We start from the raw sequence: 21,243 nt of genomic DNA, 5'->3' as shown, positions 1-21,243 counted from the left end.
GTCTCTAGACTGACATCATTGCTCCCTAGTACTCTGGAGAGATTCCCTGACTGCAGATTTTCCAGTGTAATTCATCTTTTGATTTCCTGGCTTCTGGGGCCAAGAGTGATGATTATGGAGACCAGCAAGCTGAAGCTGTTAACAATCTTAATCTCTTCACTATCATGATATTGCCAGTTGGCCCAGTGCTGAGAATCTTTGTTTTCTTGATGTTGAGATTCAATCTATAGTCTTTGACCTTCTGCAGCAAATGCCTCTCAGGTTCTCCTCAGTTTTGGTAAGCAAGGTTGTGTCATCTACATAATGCAGGTAATGTTGATAAGTCTTCCTACAATCCTGATGCCACACACCTCCTCAGAAAGTCCAGCCTTCTGAATGGTCTGTTTTGCATATGAACTGAAAAGATATGGAGATAGGAAGCATCCCTGGCATACATTTTTTCCTGATTCTATACCATGCAATATTTCCTTACTCTGTTCTGACAACTGCTTCCTGATCCAAGTATAGGTTTTGCATAAGAACAATCAAATGTTTTGGGATTCACATTCTACTCAGAGTTATCAAGTTTGTTGTGATCCACACAGTCAAATGTCTTTGCATTTCTGAAATAAAAGGCCTTTGAAAACTCTATGTACATCAGAGTACACTTAGATTAGACTAGCATATATGGCACCAGAGGCTGAGCTTTCGTATTGGGAATCACAAAGGAGGAGAACAATTGCAAACAAACCCTACTGATTGCAACATGGAATGTGAGAATTATGAATGTAAGAAAACTGGAGATTGTTAGAAGAAATGGAATGCATAAGTATTGACATACTAGACACTGGCAAAATGAAATGGATTGGCATGGAATATTTTGAATCAGACAATCATATATATGATCTACTATGCTGGAAATGAAAAAGTGAGAAAAAAATGGGGCCGCATTCATACTCAAAAGACCATTTTTAGATCCATCTTGGGATATGATGTTGTGAGTGGCAGGATAATATTCCTACACATACAAGACCTGTCAGTACCACTAACCTTCAAATTTGTGCACAACCAGAACCAAAGAGGAGGAAACAGATGACTTCTACCAACTGATGCAGTCAGAAATAGATCAAACATGTAACCAGGATACATCAGTAATAACAGATGACTAGAATTCAAAAGGTGGGAACAAGGAAAAAGGATCGGTAGTCAGGAAACATGGACTGGGTGACAGAATGAGGCTGAAGACAGAATGACAGAATTCTTACAATCAATTTATTCATTGCAAATACCTGTTATAAGAAGCATGAATGGTGACTATATACATGGACCACACTTGATGCAGGAATCAGATTGATTACCTATATGGGGGGAAATCGTTGGAGCAGCTCAATATCAGCTGTGAAAATCAGGCCAGGTGCTGATTGTGGATCAGATCATCAACTACTTGCATGTAAGTATAAACTGAATCTAAAGAAAATACAATCCAATTCATAAGAACTAGTTTGACCTTAAATCTATTCCTCCTGAATTTAAAGATCATCTCAGGAACAGGTTTGAGGCCAACTGCTCATGTGCAAGTGCAAACTTATGTTGAAGAGAATGAAAACAAGCACTTGAGAGTCAAATTATGACCTTGAGTATATCCCAGTGAATTTAAAGACCATCTCAAGAATAGATTTCATGACTGAAGACAAGTTGTGGGATGACATCAAGGTCCTCAACCATGAAGTCAATAAAAAGACAAGAAGGAAAGGTCAGAATGGATGTTGAAATAGACCCTGAAACTTGCTTTTGAATGGAGAAGCTAAAGTGAAAAAGAAATGATGAAAGAGTTGATTAGATTTTCAAGGGTAGCTCAAAAAAGAGCAAGCATTCTACCCAAATGTGCAGAGTTGGAGATAGAGAACAAAAAGGGAAGAACACGCTTGGCACTTCTCAAGCTGAAAGAACTGAAGAAAAAAAAATTCCAAGCCTTGAGATACAATATTGCAGGATTCTGTACAAAGTACGGAATGCTGCAGGAAGCACTGCAAGAAGGTGGAAGGAATATAGTCACTGTGCCAAGAAGAATCTGTTGACATGGAATCATTTCAGCAAGTAGCAGACACCTGAATAGCAATGGCACTGAAGGAAGGAGTCCAAGCTGTACTGAAAGCATTGGGGGGGGGGGGGGGGGAGGGAAGGCTCTAGGAATTGACAGAAGACCAGTCGTGGACATGCTTTATTGTCTATGCCAAGACATCGAGTTTATTATCATTGTCCCCAAAATTGTGAGCCAACAGAAAGTAGATGATATTGAACAATATTATTAATACCAATCACATGTAACTGGATCAGCAACATCATAAGTTCCAAAGAGACTGATGTTGGTGATATAATTTTACATGACTCTACAGTCAACAATTAAAGAGAAGGAAGAAATAAAGAGATGCTGCATTGGGCAAATCTATTGTTGAGGATCTCTTCAGAGGGCTAATGAGCAAGGATTTCAGTTTAAAGACTAAGGTGCACCTGACCTATGCCATGGTATTTTCTATTCTTTCATATACATGTAAAAGTTGGACCATGAATATGGAAGAAAAGAGAACTGATGCCTTTGAAGTGGATTTGGTGTAGTGTACAGTGGACTGTCAGAAGAACAAATCAACCTGTCTTTAAAGAACAGTGGGAGAATTTGTCTCATGTACTCTGGGGCCAGACCTTGGAAAAGGACATGGTGGCTTACTGGGTAATGGGCTACAACTGAGACCAAGATAAACTTGGAAGTAGTAAGATACAGTTTAGGAGAAAGGTCACAGTTTAACATTAGGGCAGCTTCCAGGCAAGCTGGCTCAGCTCCTTCTTGGCTGTTCCCGTAGCGAGCTCCCACTCTTAGCCACATCTGCTTGTGGCTTTTCTCTAGGCTTCTGCTCAGCCCCCCTGGCCAGTACCAAGAGGTACCCCTCTACCAGCAAGCCTCCTGCTCGAAGGAGCTCAGTCAGCTCTCACTCCCTGGCTGGTCATGCCACCCCAGAATCTGCTGAGCCTGCTGCTTCTACTTGCACAGCTGCTGCTGTTTCTGTCATTACCGTCAGTATTACAATTTTTCCTTTGGATCCAGGAGGTTCTCAGTGCATGGGCTCTGCTCCATGCTTTTCTTTCTGATGGCACTAAGGTAGATTTGACCCTTAAAATTAATTCCAAGGCACAGCCCTGAGGCTGACCAGAAACTGTCCGTCCAACTTCCTCAGTTAACCATTTCCATGACATCATTTATCCTATTGGGTAATTTTATGTACCAGGTTAGCAGTTACTAATCAATCCCTTGCAAGATTTTGGCTCTGCCAATCGTTCTCAGTAATATTACAAACCACGGCCAGGAATTCTTAGGTATGAAAAACCTTCTGCACCATAGCTCCCAGCAGTCCTTTTCATTTGAACACATATTATCAATATGCTTTCAGTCTAGAGACTGAGGTGTGCCTGATCCTGGCCATGGTCTTCTCAATTGCTTGTCATGCATCTGAGAGCTGGACAATGACTAAGGATGACAGAATTATTGATGCCTTTGAGTTGTGGTGTTGGAGAAGAGTAGTCCCATGGACTGCCAAGAGAACAAACAGCTATCCTGGAGAGGTGAAACCAGGGTTTCTTGGAGGGATGGATTTTGAAGCTCCAGCTCATATACTTTGGGGATACTGCCAGGAGGGACCAGTCCTTGGACAAAGACTTCATGCTTAAAAGGGTGGAGGGACAACAAAGGAGAGGAAGACCCTCGATGAGATGGATTGATACCATGACTGGCAATGGGACAGGTGTATCAGAGATGGCGACTGGCTCAGGACAGGGCAAGGTTCAGCGCCGTTGTTCATGGGGTCACTATTATGAGTCATGGTCAACTCGACAGCACCAATACTTCAAGGAGCTCTGGTGGTGCAGCTGATCAGTCAGTGATTCGAATCCACCAGCTGCTCTGCAGGGGAAAGATGGGCAATCTCCTTCCATAAAAATTTCTAGCCTCAGGAACCTAAAGGGATGAATCAAAACGGACTTGTCGGCAGTAGGTTAACAATATCTCGCATCAGCTTAATGAATTATATTCAAGATTACTTTCAAATAAATGGAAATATCTCCATTCTTTCTGCGGGGAAACAGATTCATTCCAAAAGTCAGAACGCTACCAACAGAGTGGATTATATAAGACTAGGAGCTAACAGGCCAAGGAAAAGGAGAGTGGGAGGGAAGTAATCCTCTCTTTGAGATAAGGAAACAATCAATTTACTAGGGGAGCATTGGTCTTCTAACAAGTGGAAAGAAGGAAACTAAACAGACCTGCTTCAATTTCTATAAATAAAACCTTGAAAGGCATACTGCCAAAGAAACACAAGTCAATATAAACCTTTATATACTGGGCTGCCAAACTACACTTTTAGACAGTATATTAATTATGTAGTCAATAGCCATGGGTTTCATTAGTGTATTAAATACCACGATCAATATTATTTATACTTTTGCAAGATAGGCCACCTAGTGGGGGAGGGGGATGGAGGAGGGGGATATTTTTGACCCTGCAGCCCAAAAAATCAGAACAGCACACTAGAGATTAGGCAGGCTTTAATGGAAAGCATAAAACATGGAAATATGGACAGAAACCAGATTTATCTTTTCCCCTCGCCTCTTTCACAATGAGACAGTGGGGAATTCAAGAACCATTTAAAATAAAGGCGAAATGATTAGATTCCCCCCCTCTTAATTGCTTAGTGTTGATGTCATGGTGCATGCAAGTAAACATTGATCTACAAGTGAAAGATGAGAAATAGAACAACATGAACAGTCTTTCGAGGTAAAGCGATATCCAGGAGAATTCTAAGAACTGTGGGCCAGAATCTATTTAGGCAGTCCTCAGGGACCTCAATCTCTTAAAAGCATAGCGGTGGAGCCAATTTCTGATGCTCCTCTACTGGTGATCTGATTTTGAGCAGGGAAATCTGTTAAAAATCCTCTCTAGAGAGCCCCTCCCTCCTGTGCAATAGTCCACCTGGATTTCTAATCACATCCACGTCGACAGGCTGATTTTGTCACACTGGTCATTAGAAAGAGCAATGACTGGTACAATGTTCTCCAGATGCGTCACGGTCACTCCAGCAGTCAGCTCTCACTGAGCAGATCCGTGCTGGAGACAGGAGCGGATGCCAGGAGTAGTAGATATAAAAGGCTGGTTACTGGACTGAAAGCTAGATTACCACTTCCAACCCACAATTTGTCAATCTCGAATAGTGCGGAAGGCTGTAATTTTCTAGTCAGTGCTTTATAAGCAGGGGGAGACAGGAAAGAGTTTCCATAAAAACAGTGAGGCCTCAGCCAGAGAACCAAGGGGAACCCAAGGATCGTCATTTGAGACTAGAGTAAGAGGGAACAGGTCTACACACAAGGGTCTGACAAAAGGGCCCCCCCTCCACATGTGCTCTCAGGGCTGGAAGGCCTCCTGTCTAGATGATGCTGGTTCTTCCCAAAAGATAGTAAGGGTGAAGCAAACAGCATCTTGTCACTCTCACTCCAAAAAGGGCCTCCATCTGCTGCATTTGCACAAATTTAGAAAGTAGGTCCTCCAGCTGCAGGCTCTCTACAATGCTGCCTGGCTACTCGGAGAGGGATGTGCAGGAAATGCCAATCTGTGGGCTGCAGCAACCGTATAGATAATTAATATGATTAGGAACACACAGAGCAGGCATGCTCTTGCCGACTGAAAAGCCCAGTAGCATAATTACTGTTTTCTTACCAGCTCACTGTCTGTACACATTTCAAAGCCTGGTTGGTGTTACACTGCTGTGTAAACATCAATAAAATCCCAAAGTGCCGGATCATCAGCATTCTTGGGCACAATGGCTTTTTTGTTTTTAGTGTTTTCATTCTGTTAAAGATACATTACAGGGTTGCAAACATTAGAAAGAATGATCTCCATGCTAAGGACTAATCCTGGAGTTTGTAATGAGTTAACATCTCCCCCAAGTGAACATTTATTATGAAGGCTAATTAATTGCTTTCCAGTTATAAGAATCCTTTGCATTCAAAGAAAGCCGGATGCATAAGCATAGCATATACTGTTTATTAAAACAAAGGAAGAGAAACAAAGGACATCCCTTTTTCAAATTCTTTCTATTTAACCAAGAAACGAAACATACAAATGTAAGAAATATGTACAGGTAGAAAAAGTGTGCACTCACCAACCCAAAAATGCAACCTTAATTGAAGTGAAAACTAAAGCGGTGCTTTGTAGTTGCTTGGGTTTCCCTAGGGGACAGCAAGTCAATGCTTATCAGCCTTCCTCAGAAGAGACAATTTTTATTAATATCAGACTCATCTGACTCAGTCTATTAAACCCTGAAGGAAGGATATTCTTCAGATATAAGAGATATGTCTTTGATTAATAATTCTACCGTATTGCCATTCCAGACATTAACAACTCTGTGGCACCTCTAGAAAGAGCGCCTTTGAATTCTCGGAAGACACATTAAACTATCCAGGTTCCAGACCACCCGTTCTCAGCTTTCTCCCTGACAAGGAACTTGAGTGGTGAAGGTGTCACCTCTGGGGAAGTACAACCTTAGTTACATAATTTACTTCACCGTCTGCAGACTTGGCATCAATTACTTGCGACATAATTCCTGCTTAAAGATGATGAAATTTTAATAAAATTGGCAAAAAAGCTGGGAGAGACTGTGTCACGGCACTTGACCAACCCCCGAGGTCTGACACGGCTTCATATCATAGCCATGGGAGCGTCCTTTCCTTTGCCCACCCATGGGTTCCAAGATGCACATAAAAGAGGAAACTGCTTAGTCCACTCTACAGAGGCTCCCTGCGTGTGCGGCTCCTGTAGCACTGTCACATGGGGGCGGGTGGAGAGGGGAGAAATCAATTTCATTTCTACTCTTTATTGTCAACCTCCAGTCAGTCAGCACGACATCTCTCACGTTACTGCATGGCATTCTTCCTGATGTTTGCGATCAGCCTTCTGCCATATTCTCTGTGGTCCACAGGCTTCACATCTGTCACTGAGGCCTTGATTCGAGACTCATCCTTTGAAAAGAGAAAAGCAGTTTGTGATCGACTGGAAAGCCCTGGCACAGAGAGAGGATGGCGGTAACTGCCTTGCTTCAGCGGCTTCAACAAGCCCAGCAGGAGAACACAGAGATTCGATGGTCTGAGCATCCATCGCAACTCCAATAAAGAACAAATTATGAGTTAACGCCAGGTTTAGAATTTTTGGCGCTGACACAGTAGGCTGAAATCTCCCTTCAACAAGGGTCCCCTTTTATTCTTTCTTCTTGTTCCCAAACACCAGAAATCTAGATGCCAAATGGGAAGCACCTCAGAGGGCTGATCAAATTCAATACATTCTACTACAGAGTAGGTACGAGGGGACCAGAGAGGATTAAGACACTTGCCTACACCCACACAGGTAGTTAGTTCTGAGAGCTGAGCTTTCTTTTCATGGAAAGCTGCATATGGTGTCAGAAAACCTAGTTTGGGTGCTGCCCCAGTCCTGGGTAACTCTCTGTGCAATGTACTGTCTCTGTCTATGTGAGGCGGAGTTCTAGCCCCCACTTCCCAACTCAGCATTACAGCGACACCGCTGGCCTGTATTTCATTTAAAGCTGATAAGGGCTCCTCATGCTTCAATGTGTGGTGATGCTGGTAAACCTGGCTGAGAGCAAGACTCTGAGGCGGCGCTGCCTATTTCAGCCACAGGACTCACGAGCAGCACATGACTGTCTACAGCAATTCAATCTCTGCATGTCTACATTTTCCCATCGGCACAATGGCACTGAAGGCAGTTCCTATGCGTGGAGTTACTATAAAGATCAAGAGACGGTGTGTGTAAAGAACTCAGAATTGTGTCTGGCAGAAAGCAGGTGCTCAATACAAGCTGCTTTATTATGACTATATTTTATAGACACTGCAAGAAATTCTCAAGGCAATCTTAGCCACACGTGGATCTTCACTTTATATGCCAATTTCAGAACCTCACTTTTGTGGGAGGTACTAAGTCCACTAGACAAACGATCAATTTTTGTCAGAACACAGCACAGAGAAGCAATTAACTGACAGCCATCACTGCTGGCAGGTGACAAAACTTTCCCAGTGCTAACCCTCTGTGCCCGAGTGACCTTACTTACATTGTAGGTCTCTAGTTTGACTCTTATCCTGAATGTAAAAGACCGAAAGTTGGCATTCTGGAAAGCTTCGTCAAATGCCTGCTCATTCTGCAAAAACAACACAAAAGTTTAGACACAGATACTGTTGGCTCATCTGAAAATGTCTCAAGATTTTTGAAGAATTTGAGAATCTTTTCTTGAGAAAATCATCATCTGCAGTGGTCTGAGATTCATTAGGTATGACTATAACTTGCAGGTGACATTTTCATTATGTAAAACTGCTTAAGTAGATTTTATTAAAAATTAAAACTCTCCAGGGAAATGCATTTCTTTCTAGTCTTCAAAAGCTTGAGATGGAACAGACCTGTGGCCCAACACTGTCAGCAGGAAGGTAAGAAACTTAAGAATTAGGGGTGGGCCAGGGAGTGGTGGTGCAGGGGAATGGTAGACATATTTCTTTTAGTATCTGTGTTTCCAGGTATGGAGCTGGTGAGTGGAAGCAGAAGGGAAGTGAGGTGGGCAGAGGATAAAGTCTAAAAAGCAGCTCCTCCCTCAAATACAATTTCATTTTTTAAAAAAAGCTTAGTAAACAAAGAAGGATTAAAGTATATTATATAACTTTATATAAAAAAGCCTTTAATCTTTATATACAAAATAGTTCCTATCAGTCAAGCATTATCTTGCAAGCCATATGGAATAAGGAAGGGAAAAAGATACGCTATATAGACCTTTTTTTTGTAATGGTTACTTTACTAAGCTCCTCCCTCCCTCAAAAGAAAGAAGTCCTTCAGACGTTCATACATGAAACAACAGGTTCCAACACACACACACACACACACACACACACACACACACACACACACACACACACAGCAAGAACATAGCTCCTGAGGGAAGGGTTTCTATATGTCCTCATTCACCAGCAGTAAAAACAGTCAAACAGAATAAGCTAATAAAAAAATTCTGAAAGGCTGCCTCTGGCCTTAAAATCTGATATGAAAATAGAGGGTCTGGCAAAACACACAAAAGATACCATCACATTTTTAAAGTCAATTCCAGTTATTTTTGTAAAAGGGCATGTTGGGACTCTCTGGCAATCTCGTGAACAATTTTAAAAAGAGATGGGAGAAGAGCCAGACAGAACCGAGGACAGAAAGGAAGGAAGAAGAAAAACATGCCAAAACAAACACCAAATTAACGTTTTTCTAGTAGCCATTACAAATATTCCAATTTACAGGAAATTGAATATAACCTCCCAACAAATACCACAGACAGAGGTGAATTTATGTGCCTCAGAAAATACTGCTCTTACGCAACAAAATAAAAGGTGTGCTTTTTTAGAAAAAAAGAAAATTAAAATAATTTTAAAAAGCATCTCTAGTTTTGCCTACTCTATTGATTAAATAGGCATTTGCCAATTTAAAACAACAACAAAAGAAAATGCTGCTTATAATGGCCTTCATTACATAGTTAGTAACTTATCGTTTGCCTTAAACCATCTTCACCTATAAAAACACAAATGAAATAGATGAAATCATTTGATTAAGACAATGTCATTTCACAACTGCACAGACTACCTGAAATACCAAGGATTTTTCTGGCATGTGTGCATTTGAATTAGGATTTGATTCAACTTTTCGGAAAGGTGCTTATTACATTACCCAGGCACACTTGGACTCTTCAAGTTGTTTTAGAAGATGCCTTCCAGGTTTCAAGTGGTCACAGACACACCAGCTTTGATGTGCTCAGAGTAATAAGAGGCTGATGCTTTAAAGTGCTTTGTTTCCGAAGCACTTTTATATACTTTACAAGTAGTTTCTAAATTAAGAATAAATTCCATTCCCAAGTCTGCCTTTAGGATGAATCTGATGAATTTGTAAGTCAGAAGGGGTAGGTACAATTTGTGCCTCACAACAGTCCAAAGTTCATCTTGGCACACAGTGCATCTTTCTATATAAAAACCAAAGAAACCCTTCCAGATGAAAGGAAACATCTTTCAACATGATACTATAGTAATAATAATAATTATAATGTTTTGATGGGTGTTTGTTATTACAAACTACAGCTTGTACCTCGATTTTTAAGACAATACATTGTATGGGGTAGGTTCACAAACATGGGGTTGCACATAATGAATGTTTATAACTCAGGGACAGGGGGAGCTTCATTCTCTCTTCGTTAGCACACCCAAAACTGAACAAAATGAGATGAGCTCTCAAATTTATCATCACATTGAGAAATTATACATAGCACACACACAACCCCCCTACCCTCCAGAAGATACTAAAAAAGACAACAAGGTAACAGGGCTGCCGCCTAGGAACGACCGGACTGACCTTCTCTTTTAATTCTCCCAGGTAAGCTGTGCTCTGTCCAAGCACCGTCTCTGCAGACTCCTGGAAACATGTGACCCACTGATTCTCCAGAAAGTCTGCAATATTTACCTATAAAGAAATGACAACTCTGTATTATTACAACAAAGAAATAATAAAAGGAAGGCACACTCAGGAGACTGGGGGATTAACCTTTCCACTCATTAATTAATTCTTGGGAAAAAATCCCACCTTACAATACTTCTTTGCAAAAAATATGAAAGGGACCATAGAAAAAGTTTAAAATGTTAAGCCTGGTTTGTAGCAGGAGACACAGCCCAACTATAACCGCCTTAGGATGCAGAATACGGGCATGAGGATTTTGTTCTCCTCCAGCTCCAGCGGGCTTTGGACTGATAGCTTCTAAGAAGCCTTCAGTGAGTTAAGGCAGATTCTTTGCATTTTATATTGTACATTCCTCAGTCGCTAGGAAGAGCTGTATAAGACAGGGCTAAGCCAAATATGAGCAATCCAGTCAATATAAGAGCCTGAGCCGGGGGACTTTGTCCAGTCACTATTTTTACCTAATAACACAATGAACAGTAAAGTTTCTCCAATGGTCTCTAGGGGAGAAAGAAGGAATAAAGGGAGTATCAGAAGATTTTACAAATTTCTTTCATAGGCACACAGGATTTAAATATCAAATGTTACGATAAATTAAAAAACAAAAAGGGAAAAGTTAAAAGCACCCACAAATATAAGAACATGGTATCACTTGCTGGTTGTCACTCTACTGTGTACCCTACGCTCTTCTAGGTGCATCTCTCTACAGGGCAAGGCCGGCCATGACTGAAAGGATACCTCGCACATGAAGCCAGTGTGCAGGGAATTCTACCATTGAGAAGTTTAAAGGGGAGCTGACAGAATAAATGGTCTAAAACCATTTTCTTCATTTTAGTTCAGGGAAAAGTGGTTAATTCACAAAAAGTATGACTTTTACATAGAACTTTCATGCTGAACTAACATTTTAATGGGCGTTCAGAATGTAATAAAGGCAGTGGAATTCCTTATAAACTATTTTCTTAAAAAATTTTCTATTGTTGCACACCCATGTTTATCACAGCTTTGTTCACAATAGCAAGGAGCTGGAAACAACCTAAGTGCCCATCAACACACGAATTGATAGAGCAGCTGTGGTATATTCACACAATGGAATACTATGCTGAATTGCAAAACAAGGAACTCATGAAATATTATTCAAAATGGGTGACCCTGGAGGACATAATGCTGAGTGAAATATCTCAGTCACAAAAGGACAAATACTGTATAGTGCTACTGTTGTAAAACAGGACTGACATCGGGGATGGAGGGACACTGAGAAAGATGGGATAAATAATGTATACTGCATTGAAACATATGAGGGAGAGAACTGTTTAAAAGGGATATATGATTAGATATTTTTGTCATGACAGGAGTCCAGAGCGAAGGCTACATGGTAGAGTGGACCTGGGGGAAGAGATTGTAAAACAATGAAAGAATTTTTCTTTTACTTTTCAAAGAGAAGAGTGTACTGGGGTTGCAGGTGGGCAGGGAGAAAAGTGCAACAATGAATGAATGGAAAGCCAAAGTCTCTGTAAATTTTCATTGAAATTAATAATAATAATAAAAATTTCTATTGTAAGAAAAAAAAAAAACACCAAAAAAAAACCCCACCCCAACCCCAGAAATAACCACTACTAGTATTTGTCCGTTTTGTTTTCTATGTGTGTTGTACATGTAAGGCATATCACTCTAATTTACTATTCTTGATTCATATAGCCTGGGTACTTGTTATTTCATAGTCTTTCATTTTAATAATGGTTTAGAAACATTTTTAACTGTGGAAACTTCTGTAAAATGAAGGCAAATTTAAATATTTTCTACTCTATGGATATTTAATAAAGGAATTAACCAATATTTAAGCTGTATCTATTTTTTCAAAAGGAAACAACCTGATACATATATAACATCTCAGATTATATCCTTAGACTACATTCCCTCCAGATGTTTACAGTGTCAAAAACAGAAACATTTTTACTGATTCTGACTTACTACTGCCAGATCACCATGGAGAAAAACGTTGAGTGCCCATCTTCTGGTAGATTCACTATCATTTAGTGCTATCAGCCTCTCATCAGCAGGCAGTCACATGCCTCTGAGGTCAGCTCTAAGGCTTGAGAAACAGATTACCCACAAGAAAATAACTAAACACAGGTATTGCCTGTGTAAGTACCATTACTGAGCTCTAAAAATGCCCTATCAAATGACTTTTCTTTGTAACGTTAACCAGTGAGTGTCACCAGCGCTGTCACTGTCATATGCATGGCAGCTGAGATCTGCTGGGTAGATAAAACCAACTTTCAAGGTGAAGAAGGCTTTTAGGAGGAGAAAACATACTGCTATTTAGACGAGCGAAAAGCTCTGCACTTGATAATTTATGAAACAACCAGAAACTCTCTTGCACTAACTGTAGACTTCCTACCAGGAACTCTATCTTGACTTCTGCTGTTGTACCGTGGTGTCTGGACATGTGGAGACTTGAAAAACCTCCATCAGAGGCTCACATCTACCCATTCTACTTACTGACAGGATCATGCGGTACTTGAAATTGGGAAATTCACTGTCACACTTCTCACAGCGGTACAATCCATTCTGCTGATCAATCACTTTCTTATTGCAGTCCTGAGTTGGGCAGGCCTGGTACATACAGTTCTCCTTGCGAAGATAAACCACTGTCGCCACACAGCTAAAATAGTCTGGCTGCAGGAGACAAGTGCGACATGAGACAGACCATCAAACCCTTATCAGGATTGAACTGAGTGGCAGCTCAAAGCTTGCTCTAACATGCAATAAACTGGTAAGTGTTTCTCTATTTTAATTCTCAAGGTAACAAATTGCTCATAGGGTAGAGTTCACTCCACAGTTTTTGAAATGACACGGGTTAAAACTCAGAAAGGTAAATACTAAAACATCTAACTCCTTATCAACAGAAGAGTGAATTCTAAATTCATTCAAAATGGAAATAATTTTTCTTTTTTGCTTGAAGGTTACATGAAAGGTACATTAAGAGATGAAACCTGTTCTTCTAATCTATACAAGCTAACAGATCTAGAAAATAGTGTGTAGATCATAACACTTTAGTAAGGCTGTGATCAAACATTTCTTTTGCAAATTATCTTGAGAACAATGACAGTAAATTCTAGGGACTTAACATTCACTTATTGTTGTTTAGGGCAGAATCAGCAAATCTTTTCTTTAAAAAGTCAGAGAGGAAAGGTTTTTGATTTATGGACTTTGTGATCACTGTCTGTACTGAGGTGGCGTAAGAGTAACCACACACAATGGGCATGTGAGTAACTGTTCAGCTGCAGTCCACCAAAAAATTCTATTTACAAAAGCAAGCCTTAGAGGAGACAGGTGAGTTAATGCTGAAGGGCACTGAGTTAAAAGATGTGGCCTCTCACTTGGATTGCAGACCTTTGATCTTGGAGGTCAAATTCAGCAAAATGTGAAAACAAACTGCTTTCAAAATTAAGAAATCAGTGATTAGTAAATCTAGCAAGGTTATGTGCTTGGGTTTTATTGTTTGGTTTGTTTTTTGTTTAACGCTCATAGAAAGGCCAGAAGGAGCGCTGGTGGCGTAATCCCGAGGGAACTGTGGTTTAACCCAAAAGTCGTGCTTCTTAGTAGTTCAAATCCATCAGCGGCTCCGCAGGAGAGAGACGGATAATCTGCTCCCATGCTATTTACAGCCCTGGAAACCCAAAAAGGAGTCAGTCAGCTGTGAGTCAGGTCTGACTAGATGGCAATGAATGTGCGCACGAGAGCGGGGAAAGAACAGAAATGAGTTGTTCTTTTGGGTACATTTCCTACTGCCAGGAAGCAGCTCTCTGTGGGTGAACCTTGAATGCAGAGCCAGGTTAGCAATCTCTAGGGCTGTCTCAGGTCTAAAGAGGCAAGATCTCTATAATGCTGATGTTACAGCTTGGGCTAGCCCCAGTTTAGAAGGTTCTTGAGAAAATAAAACCCTTAGAAAGCATCTTTCTGTACTTTGCCAGGTTAGGTTCATATTCAAAGTATGGTTTGAAAGGTGTTTCCTGTGCTTGACTTATTATAAAAAACTGTCTTACCCTTTGTTCTAAGAGAAAAAATGGGGGCAAGAGTCTCCCCAAAGCATTTGTTTCCATGACAAGACAACATGGATCTGTCCAGAGTGTTAAGTCTCAAGGTGTTAAACCTAACAGAGTTGAGTTACTACTGATAAGAATGACAGATAAGGAAACATAGTGAAACAAGACAGTAAAGAATAGACCTAATAATGTAAGTTTATAAAAAAAGATTTTTTTAAATTTAGGAGCACAAAGGAGAAACAAATGTTTTAAAACTGCTGGAGGAGGGGCAATCTCCTCCTGTACCAGTCAGATTTGATTTGATGGTACACACACACACACACACACACACACTCTCTCTCTCTCTCTCTAAAGTGAACTGCTGATAGATGTTTAAGTTAAGGCAGGAAGAGGGTATAAGGTTAATGTCCTAGCGTCAATTAAAGTACACGTGAACTGTCAATGTGTGGCACGGAAGCCAGTACTTAATATATGGATATTGTTATTATTTGAGCTATAACCTCAAAAAACACCTTGTTGACATGAGGGCACTTCAATTTACAATAATCATCACAGAAAAGGAACACAGGCCAGAAGACAAGTCATGTTGTCATAAATAGCTTTGTTACTACCACTGCTATGAATGGAACAGCTCTCTGGTCAGGGTTCTTCTCTTCTGACCTAAACTACCTGCAGGACACAACCTATTCCTATCAGTAAGAGAAGCCCCTTCACTCAGGGAGTGATTGTCAACCATCAGGGGCTGCTCTAGCCAGGGCCTCAGTTACAAGTCAGCTCTGAACTCATGCCTGACAGCTGGACTCAGAAATGGTAATGGAAACCCGTCCTTTGCACCTCCATCTGTGTTTTTATTGAAGACGTTAGGAATGCTGATTACCTTGTCACCCTGGCCCAGGTTCTCAGATTTGACCTCATATAAAGTCTTCCAGTTGGTGTTGCTCCCCCCTGCTCCCCCAGACTTCAGATCAGAGATGGAAACACCATCCAAGGCTTGTCCTTCAGAATCAAACCTGAAAAATTAACAAAGAACAGTCACAGGGACTTGACAAAACTACTTTAAGGAGCTACTTTCTCCCAAATGTGCCACACAGGCTTCCCACTCTTCTTTGGCTTTTTTCAATAAGTCACAGTCACTTGGGCCAAAGTCAGCACCTTCCTCTTTGTAATCTTTAGTTTAGTGAAGCAAATGAATGACCCTTATCTCAATTGTTTTGATGCCCCCCAGTGGTCAAGACATACAGTGCCAAAGTACCACAGAACCTTCTGTTAAATTAGCCTTAAACCGCAACACTGGCCGGAGGGCCCACAGCCTAAAAACAATAACCAGAACCCTCAACAACAAAGCAGCAATAATGCAGAGCTCTCCAGATCAGAGAACTCTTTGGGCTGCTGATGCTCATTCCTGACCACAAGCTACATTTTCATCCTAACAGAAATGTATCCATACGTAAAGGAACAGACATCCTAATATAATAGGTCAACAAGAATGTTTCCATGGTGAAAGATCTTTTAAGCTTGATACAGAGTACAAAAGATTACATAACCCAGAGTAATTTACTAGAAGGTATTATCTATTTTCTTGTTATGGATTTATTTTCCTCAGGAGACTTGATTTATGCAAGCAATAATGTTAAAATTTGTATTAACTTATTATCAAAATAGACTGTATTTCCTGACCACAAAACAGCTGATATGAAGGAAAGAGGCCAGGAAGAAAGTGGCTCAGGAACACACCTGTGGCAGGGAAGAGTCAGACTGAGATTAAAAACATAGCAGATGACATTACAAAGGGGGATAACAGAGAGCTGTCGGCTTCCAGAACAGACTCCGAGACAGAGGCCATCCAGCAGAATGGATGTGGCCCGGTGCTGCAGACAATTGCCTTCTCATTCTGTCAGGTAAGCGGCTAAATCCGTCACAGAGGCACAGCACGGTCCATAAATCTGTTCCACCACAACCAGCTACACAAGTTTATGGTTTAAAAAACTCCAAGGAGACATTTGCCACCAAAGACAGCTCATCAGGAATCAACAGAGCAAGGAGTGAGGCGGCCCTTCTCACAGTAAAAATCCCACACTGTTAAAGCCAACCTCTAAACACCTCAAACTCTTGCCAAGGTGGAGGACAGGCACCAAACTTCTCTTTGATCAAGGCCAATTTATTTTCTTCTAGGGGCAGGCTTGTCTTTGGAAGCTGATGGTGATCATGGCTAGTGAAATAGGAAGACCTTACTGTGGGCATCAATTAACCTGGGGTCACACTCCAGAACCAGAAAGAATAACCAAACCAGGACAGATCCAAGTGATGGCTACTATGGGGCGGATCAGTAATGGGCCCTGCTCTCTAAGGTAATACCGGCTATCTGTGGACCTGACTCTGGAGACAAGTTTACAGGACATGAAGGAGGCAATAAATATTTCATGAAATTATTAAAATACCACCACTACTTGTTCCTACCAGGCTCAAAACAAAAGTGTGTTTGGGGGTGGCGGGCATGTAACATGAGATGATTCCTTAGTTACTTAAACCCTAAGACATGGTTTGAAACTGACACATCCCCCCTTGTGATTACTGCTATACAAATTATTTAAGCTCAAGCTAGTGTTTTCTGGGATCACATCAATTCTTACATTCTAAGCCTCAGTTTCAAGTGTTCTTTTAAGGCAGTTACAATGCCCTAAAAAGCTACATACTTTGAGGAGTTTAACAGGCTCGCCTCATCCCTTGAGTGCTTTGGGACTAACAATATAATGCCAACAAAAGCCCATTGTTCCTACCACATTGTATCAGAGTCTGAGGAATACACAGTGAAGAGGTGTGATGGGCACCAGCGGGTGTGTGGAGTAAGAAGGCACTTTCCCTTCCCACGCCACAGAAGCTTGCGGCTATAAGCGTGGGTGGGGGGGAGAAAAGCACCCTCAGCTCCCAGCCCCTCAAAACAGAACTGCTAAAGTCTGGCTGCATCCCGCTTTGGCCAGATCGGACTTGGCATGCACCACACTTCCATTCTAATTGCCTCCTCGGACTTCTCTGGTTTGTCATGGGATTACAGTTTGTCAGTTTAAGGTCTCTAAAGCCATCCTCTCAGAGGGTATAATGCTGCCAAGAAATTTAGCTCCATTCAGTATCGAAAGCCCTCTGCTCGGCAGACAGCTCACAGACTAGACTGACTGTAAGAACCAGGAGAACCAGCTCCCCTCAAAGCCCCAGTTCAAACAGTCCCTTTGTTTAGCCCCATTAAACCTACCATCCACGAAGCTTATAGGCCTCTGGGATATCAGGATTAACAATGACAGTGCTTGAAGACAGGACAGAGAGGCTCCGGCCACCAAAATCAGAAAGTCTGGCTCCTTTGATGGCCATCACGGGTTGTCTAGAACCATCAAATCTATCAGCCTGCGAAGGACAGAAACATCAAACACATACAAACAGGCGTCACTGGCAGGCTCATTTGAGAAAGAACACAAGGAACATTTTTATAGAAAATAAGGAAAAAAAATGTCAAGAGTAAGAGAGAATGCAATACAAGGGAACATGGAATTGCTGTAAGATAGACCTCACATACAAGAATTTATTCAGAGATAAATTGAAACAAACAAAAAAAACAAAAACCAAAACCAAAAAAAAAACAAAAACCCACACAACAAAAAAACCCCTAAAAAACAAAACAAAACAAAAACACACCAACCACCAAAAACAAATATATCTCATCTCTTACTATCTTCCTAGAATTAAAGAAAAGAGAATTTTAGTATGTAAGCCTTAAATAAAAACAGATCTCATGGAAGTGAAACCACATAAAGGATTTCAATTATACACCAAGCAGCCCAACCCTCCACCCTATGTACACAGCAAAGGACCACAACCCCTCAAAGGAGCTGCTGGTGTCTGTCTGTCTGCACATGCCCCACCTGCTCAACCCAAGTACTTACATCTTCTCCCCACAGAGTAGCCGACACCACCATCCCCGACGTGTCCATCAGATAGATATTTCTCTTTGAAACCTCTCGGTTGTTAGACTTCACTATGACCTTGGTGGCATCTTCATAGCTCTTGCAGATCCCAATTATGTCTGAAACACAGGCACAGTGTTTCAATAAGAGATGGTCAAGGATCCCATTTTCATAGAGCTAAAGGCTGAATGGCAAGTGCTGGAGCCTTCCATACCTTCTTGATTTTACTGCAAATGAAATTACCAATTACCACTCTCTTTGTTCCCAGATGAGGACTTACCGACAATTGAGTCTTTGGGCTTGTTCTCGAGGTCACCAATCCCCGTGAAATCAAACTGAACTGTGGGTAAATGATGATCATCTTCACAGGGCAGGACAGAGGTGTCATTATTGAAGGTCATCTCATAGTCATTTTTAGAGGTCGAAAATTTTTTGTTAGCAATCTTCAGGGTACCTTTCGAGAAATAATAGACCTGCAAGAGAGGCCAAAACGTGGAACATCCACTCAGTCAAGCACGAAAACCTTGTACCACCACCGCCTAACTCTCCCTGGACAACAGTCCCCTCGCTCTCCTGTCAGAGTCGAGACCTAAGGTCAGCACCACCATACCTTGTTCACGTCAATAAGGGGAAAGAACTTGTCCACTTGCTCGTTGAAAGCAGTCGCTCGGATTTCACCCTGCAGAAACACGCAAGAACGGCTTTAGAATTGGAGTGCTTCAACATTATGTGTGCTGGTGAACAACAGGATACATCAGGATCAAAACGCCACCTGGAGAGTAGTATGATAACCATCAATGAGAACTACGAGAGGCCTACAAACCTGCAGAAACACGCGTGTTACAGTCTTCAGTTATTAGCCTGATGAAAAAAAAATGTAGGCTTGACTAGATAATCCTGTAAGCATGCCTTATAATCCTCAAGGGGGGAATAAAAAAAAAAAATCCAGCAATGAGTTAACATTCTAACAACAGAAACAAAATATTCTGAATACTGAGTGGCATGCCTGAAGCCCACAGGGGAGGATGCTGAACACGGTGAGTCACAGCTTCTGCGGGGTGAGTGAGTGAGGACTGCATATTCAGGAGTCAGAGCCAAAAACGTTAGAACCAGTTAGGCTTGCAGCTTGTGTGGGGTTTGAGTTTCACTTTTATTTTTTTCTGTGAGTTGAAATGCTGCAGATGGGTAAGAAACGTCAAAATAAACAGCTAAAATCTTACTCAACTGACAGATTTCATAAAAAAAATTAGGTTCTGATGTTGCTTCTGTCACATGACTGGTACATTTAAGGTTTTATCCAATATTCAAAAAGAAAGAAAGAAGGAAAAAACCAAAATCTGCTTTATTTCTATCTTCTTGGGAAAAACTAGAAAAGAATGCATCAAGTAGATTTTAGGATTTACAAGTGAAATTAAAACTGATACACAGCTATCAAGCCTCCACAGCTTGAAAATGTTTTGGTCTCATGATCCTGGTTTGGTTTTGTTTAAATAAAGTGCATAAATAGCCCACACAATCAAAATCCATTTCCCACAAAGCCATTTATTTAGTCAGGTAGGTTTTGCCTGCCTTCTGTGCTGCCCCAGACAAGGCACTGCTAGTTCCTCTTGTTCATGTGCTTCTTAAACATTTAGACAACTAATTTCTACTTCAATAAATGCTTTTATTTAAGATCAAGGATTTTATTTGTGACCTTCAACCCTCTGCTCCCACACAGGATCAAAAGACTGCAACAGCAAGAAGAACAATGACAATGGTGTTTCTATTTGGTCCACTATTATTTTACACCTGATGGGCTCACAGGGATGGGGTCTCTATTTCTCACAGTCAAGTACACCTCTGTGGCCACATGACAAGTACTTACACTTTCATCAACCACTTCAATAGAGAAGAGCTTTCCTTCTCCTCGAGAATTGCTCCAGGTACGAATCTGACTTTTGTTGGTGACACGAGCACAAATAGTCCACCTAAAAAACAAATAGTGTTATTATAATTCGTGGTGTGACTTGAGAAAGAGCTGAAAGATTTCTCATCATCTTCCTGTGCCCTTTCATATCTTCTGCATATCCCATCTCTCAATGTTGGTTGTTAATCCAGTTAATTATAACCCCAAGATGACATACAGGCTTGACAGTTTATAGAACAAGCAAAGAGTAGAACACAGTGTGATTTAACACTAACTCATTCCCCTGTCAAATAAGTAAATTTATAGACTCTCTTTTTCTCCAAAAGAAAAATAAAATCACCAAGGCAACACTATACCTTAATGAGAGGTTTTAAGCTAGAAAATGCAATAATACTAGCAATTCTATTTTGCCACTATTATTAATGATAACTGATATCATTGGCCTCCTTCTAACATACGCTCAATGTAAGCTCAAGTTTATGAAACTTTGGGGGGAAAATACCTGGAAGCAGTCTGAACAAGGGACTACTGAAAAGGCAGTCACAAATCCAAGACGTTTACCTTGGGTTGTGAATACAAGAGTCTTGAACAATTCGGTTTATTATTGAACATTCATCATAGGGAAAAGCTTCTTGATTGAAAAAACCTACATATGAAAACTATGAAGGAGAATTGATGCCTTTGAGCTGTAGTGCTGGAGAAGAGTATTGAGAGTACCATGGACTGCTAGGAAAACAAACAGATTCATCCTGGAAAGGGTTAAACTGGGTGGCTCCTTGGAGGTAA

At 41.0% G+C, this 21,243-nt stretch overlaps 1 protein-coding gene across 1 annotated transcript in view; it reads right to left on the bottom strand.

Annotated features, from left to right (window-relative positions):
• Nucleotides 1-6,933: 6,933 nt before the first annotated feature.
• RPA1 (replication protein A1, 70kDa) overlaps nucleotides 6,934-21,243 on the bottom strand; it is a 67,939-nt gene continuing 53,629 nt past the window's right edge. The window contains exons 8-17 of the mRNA XM_006891096.1: nucleotides 20,416-20,518; nucleotides 19,162-19,230; nucleotides 18,832-19,024; nucleotides 18,531-18,670; nucleotides 17,846-17,994; nucleotides 15,476-15,608; nucleotides 13,052-13,228; nucleotides 10,454-10,561; nucleotides 8,139-8,225; nucleotides 6,934-7,038 (exon numbers count right to left, since the gene is read on the bottom strand). Coding sequence (XP_006891158.1) covers nucleotides 6,934-7,038; nucleotides 8,139-8,225; nucleotides 10,454-10,561; nucleotides 13,052-13,228; nucleotides 15,476-15,608; nucleotides 17,846-17,994; nucleotides 18,531-18,670; nucleotides 18,832-19,024; nucleotides 19,162-19,230; nucleotides 20,416-20,518 — 1,264 coding nt within the window. The remainder of the gene's footprint in view (nucleotides 7,039-8,138; nucleotides 8,226-10,453; nucleotides 10,562-13,051; nucleotides 13,229-15,475; nucleotides 15,609-17,845; nucleotides 17,995-18,530; nucleotides 18,671-18,831; nucleotides 19,025-19,161; nucleotides 19,231-20,415; nucleotides 20,519-21,243) is intronic.

This window comes from Elephantulus edwardii, unplaced genomic scaffold (assembly GCF_000299155.1).
Source record: "Elephantulus edwardii isolate Elephantulus edwardi_28Jun2011 unplaced genomic scaffold, EleEdw1.0 scaffold00094, whole genome shotgun sequence".
In the NCBI taxonomy this organism is placed as follows: domain Eukaryota; kingdom Metazoa; phylum Chordata; class Mammalia; order Macroscelidea; family Macroscelididae; genus Elephantulus; species Elephantulus edwardii.
Note: the sequence above shows the minus strand (reverse complement) of the source record. Positions and strands in the feature narration are given on the sequence as shown.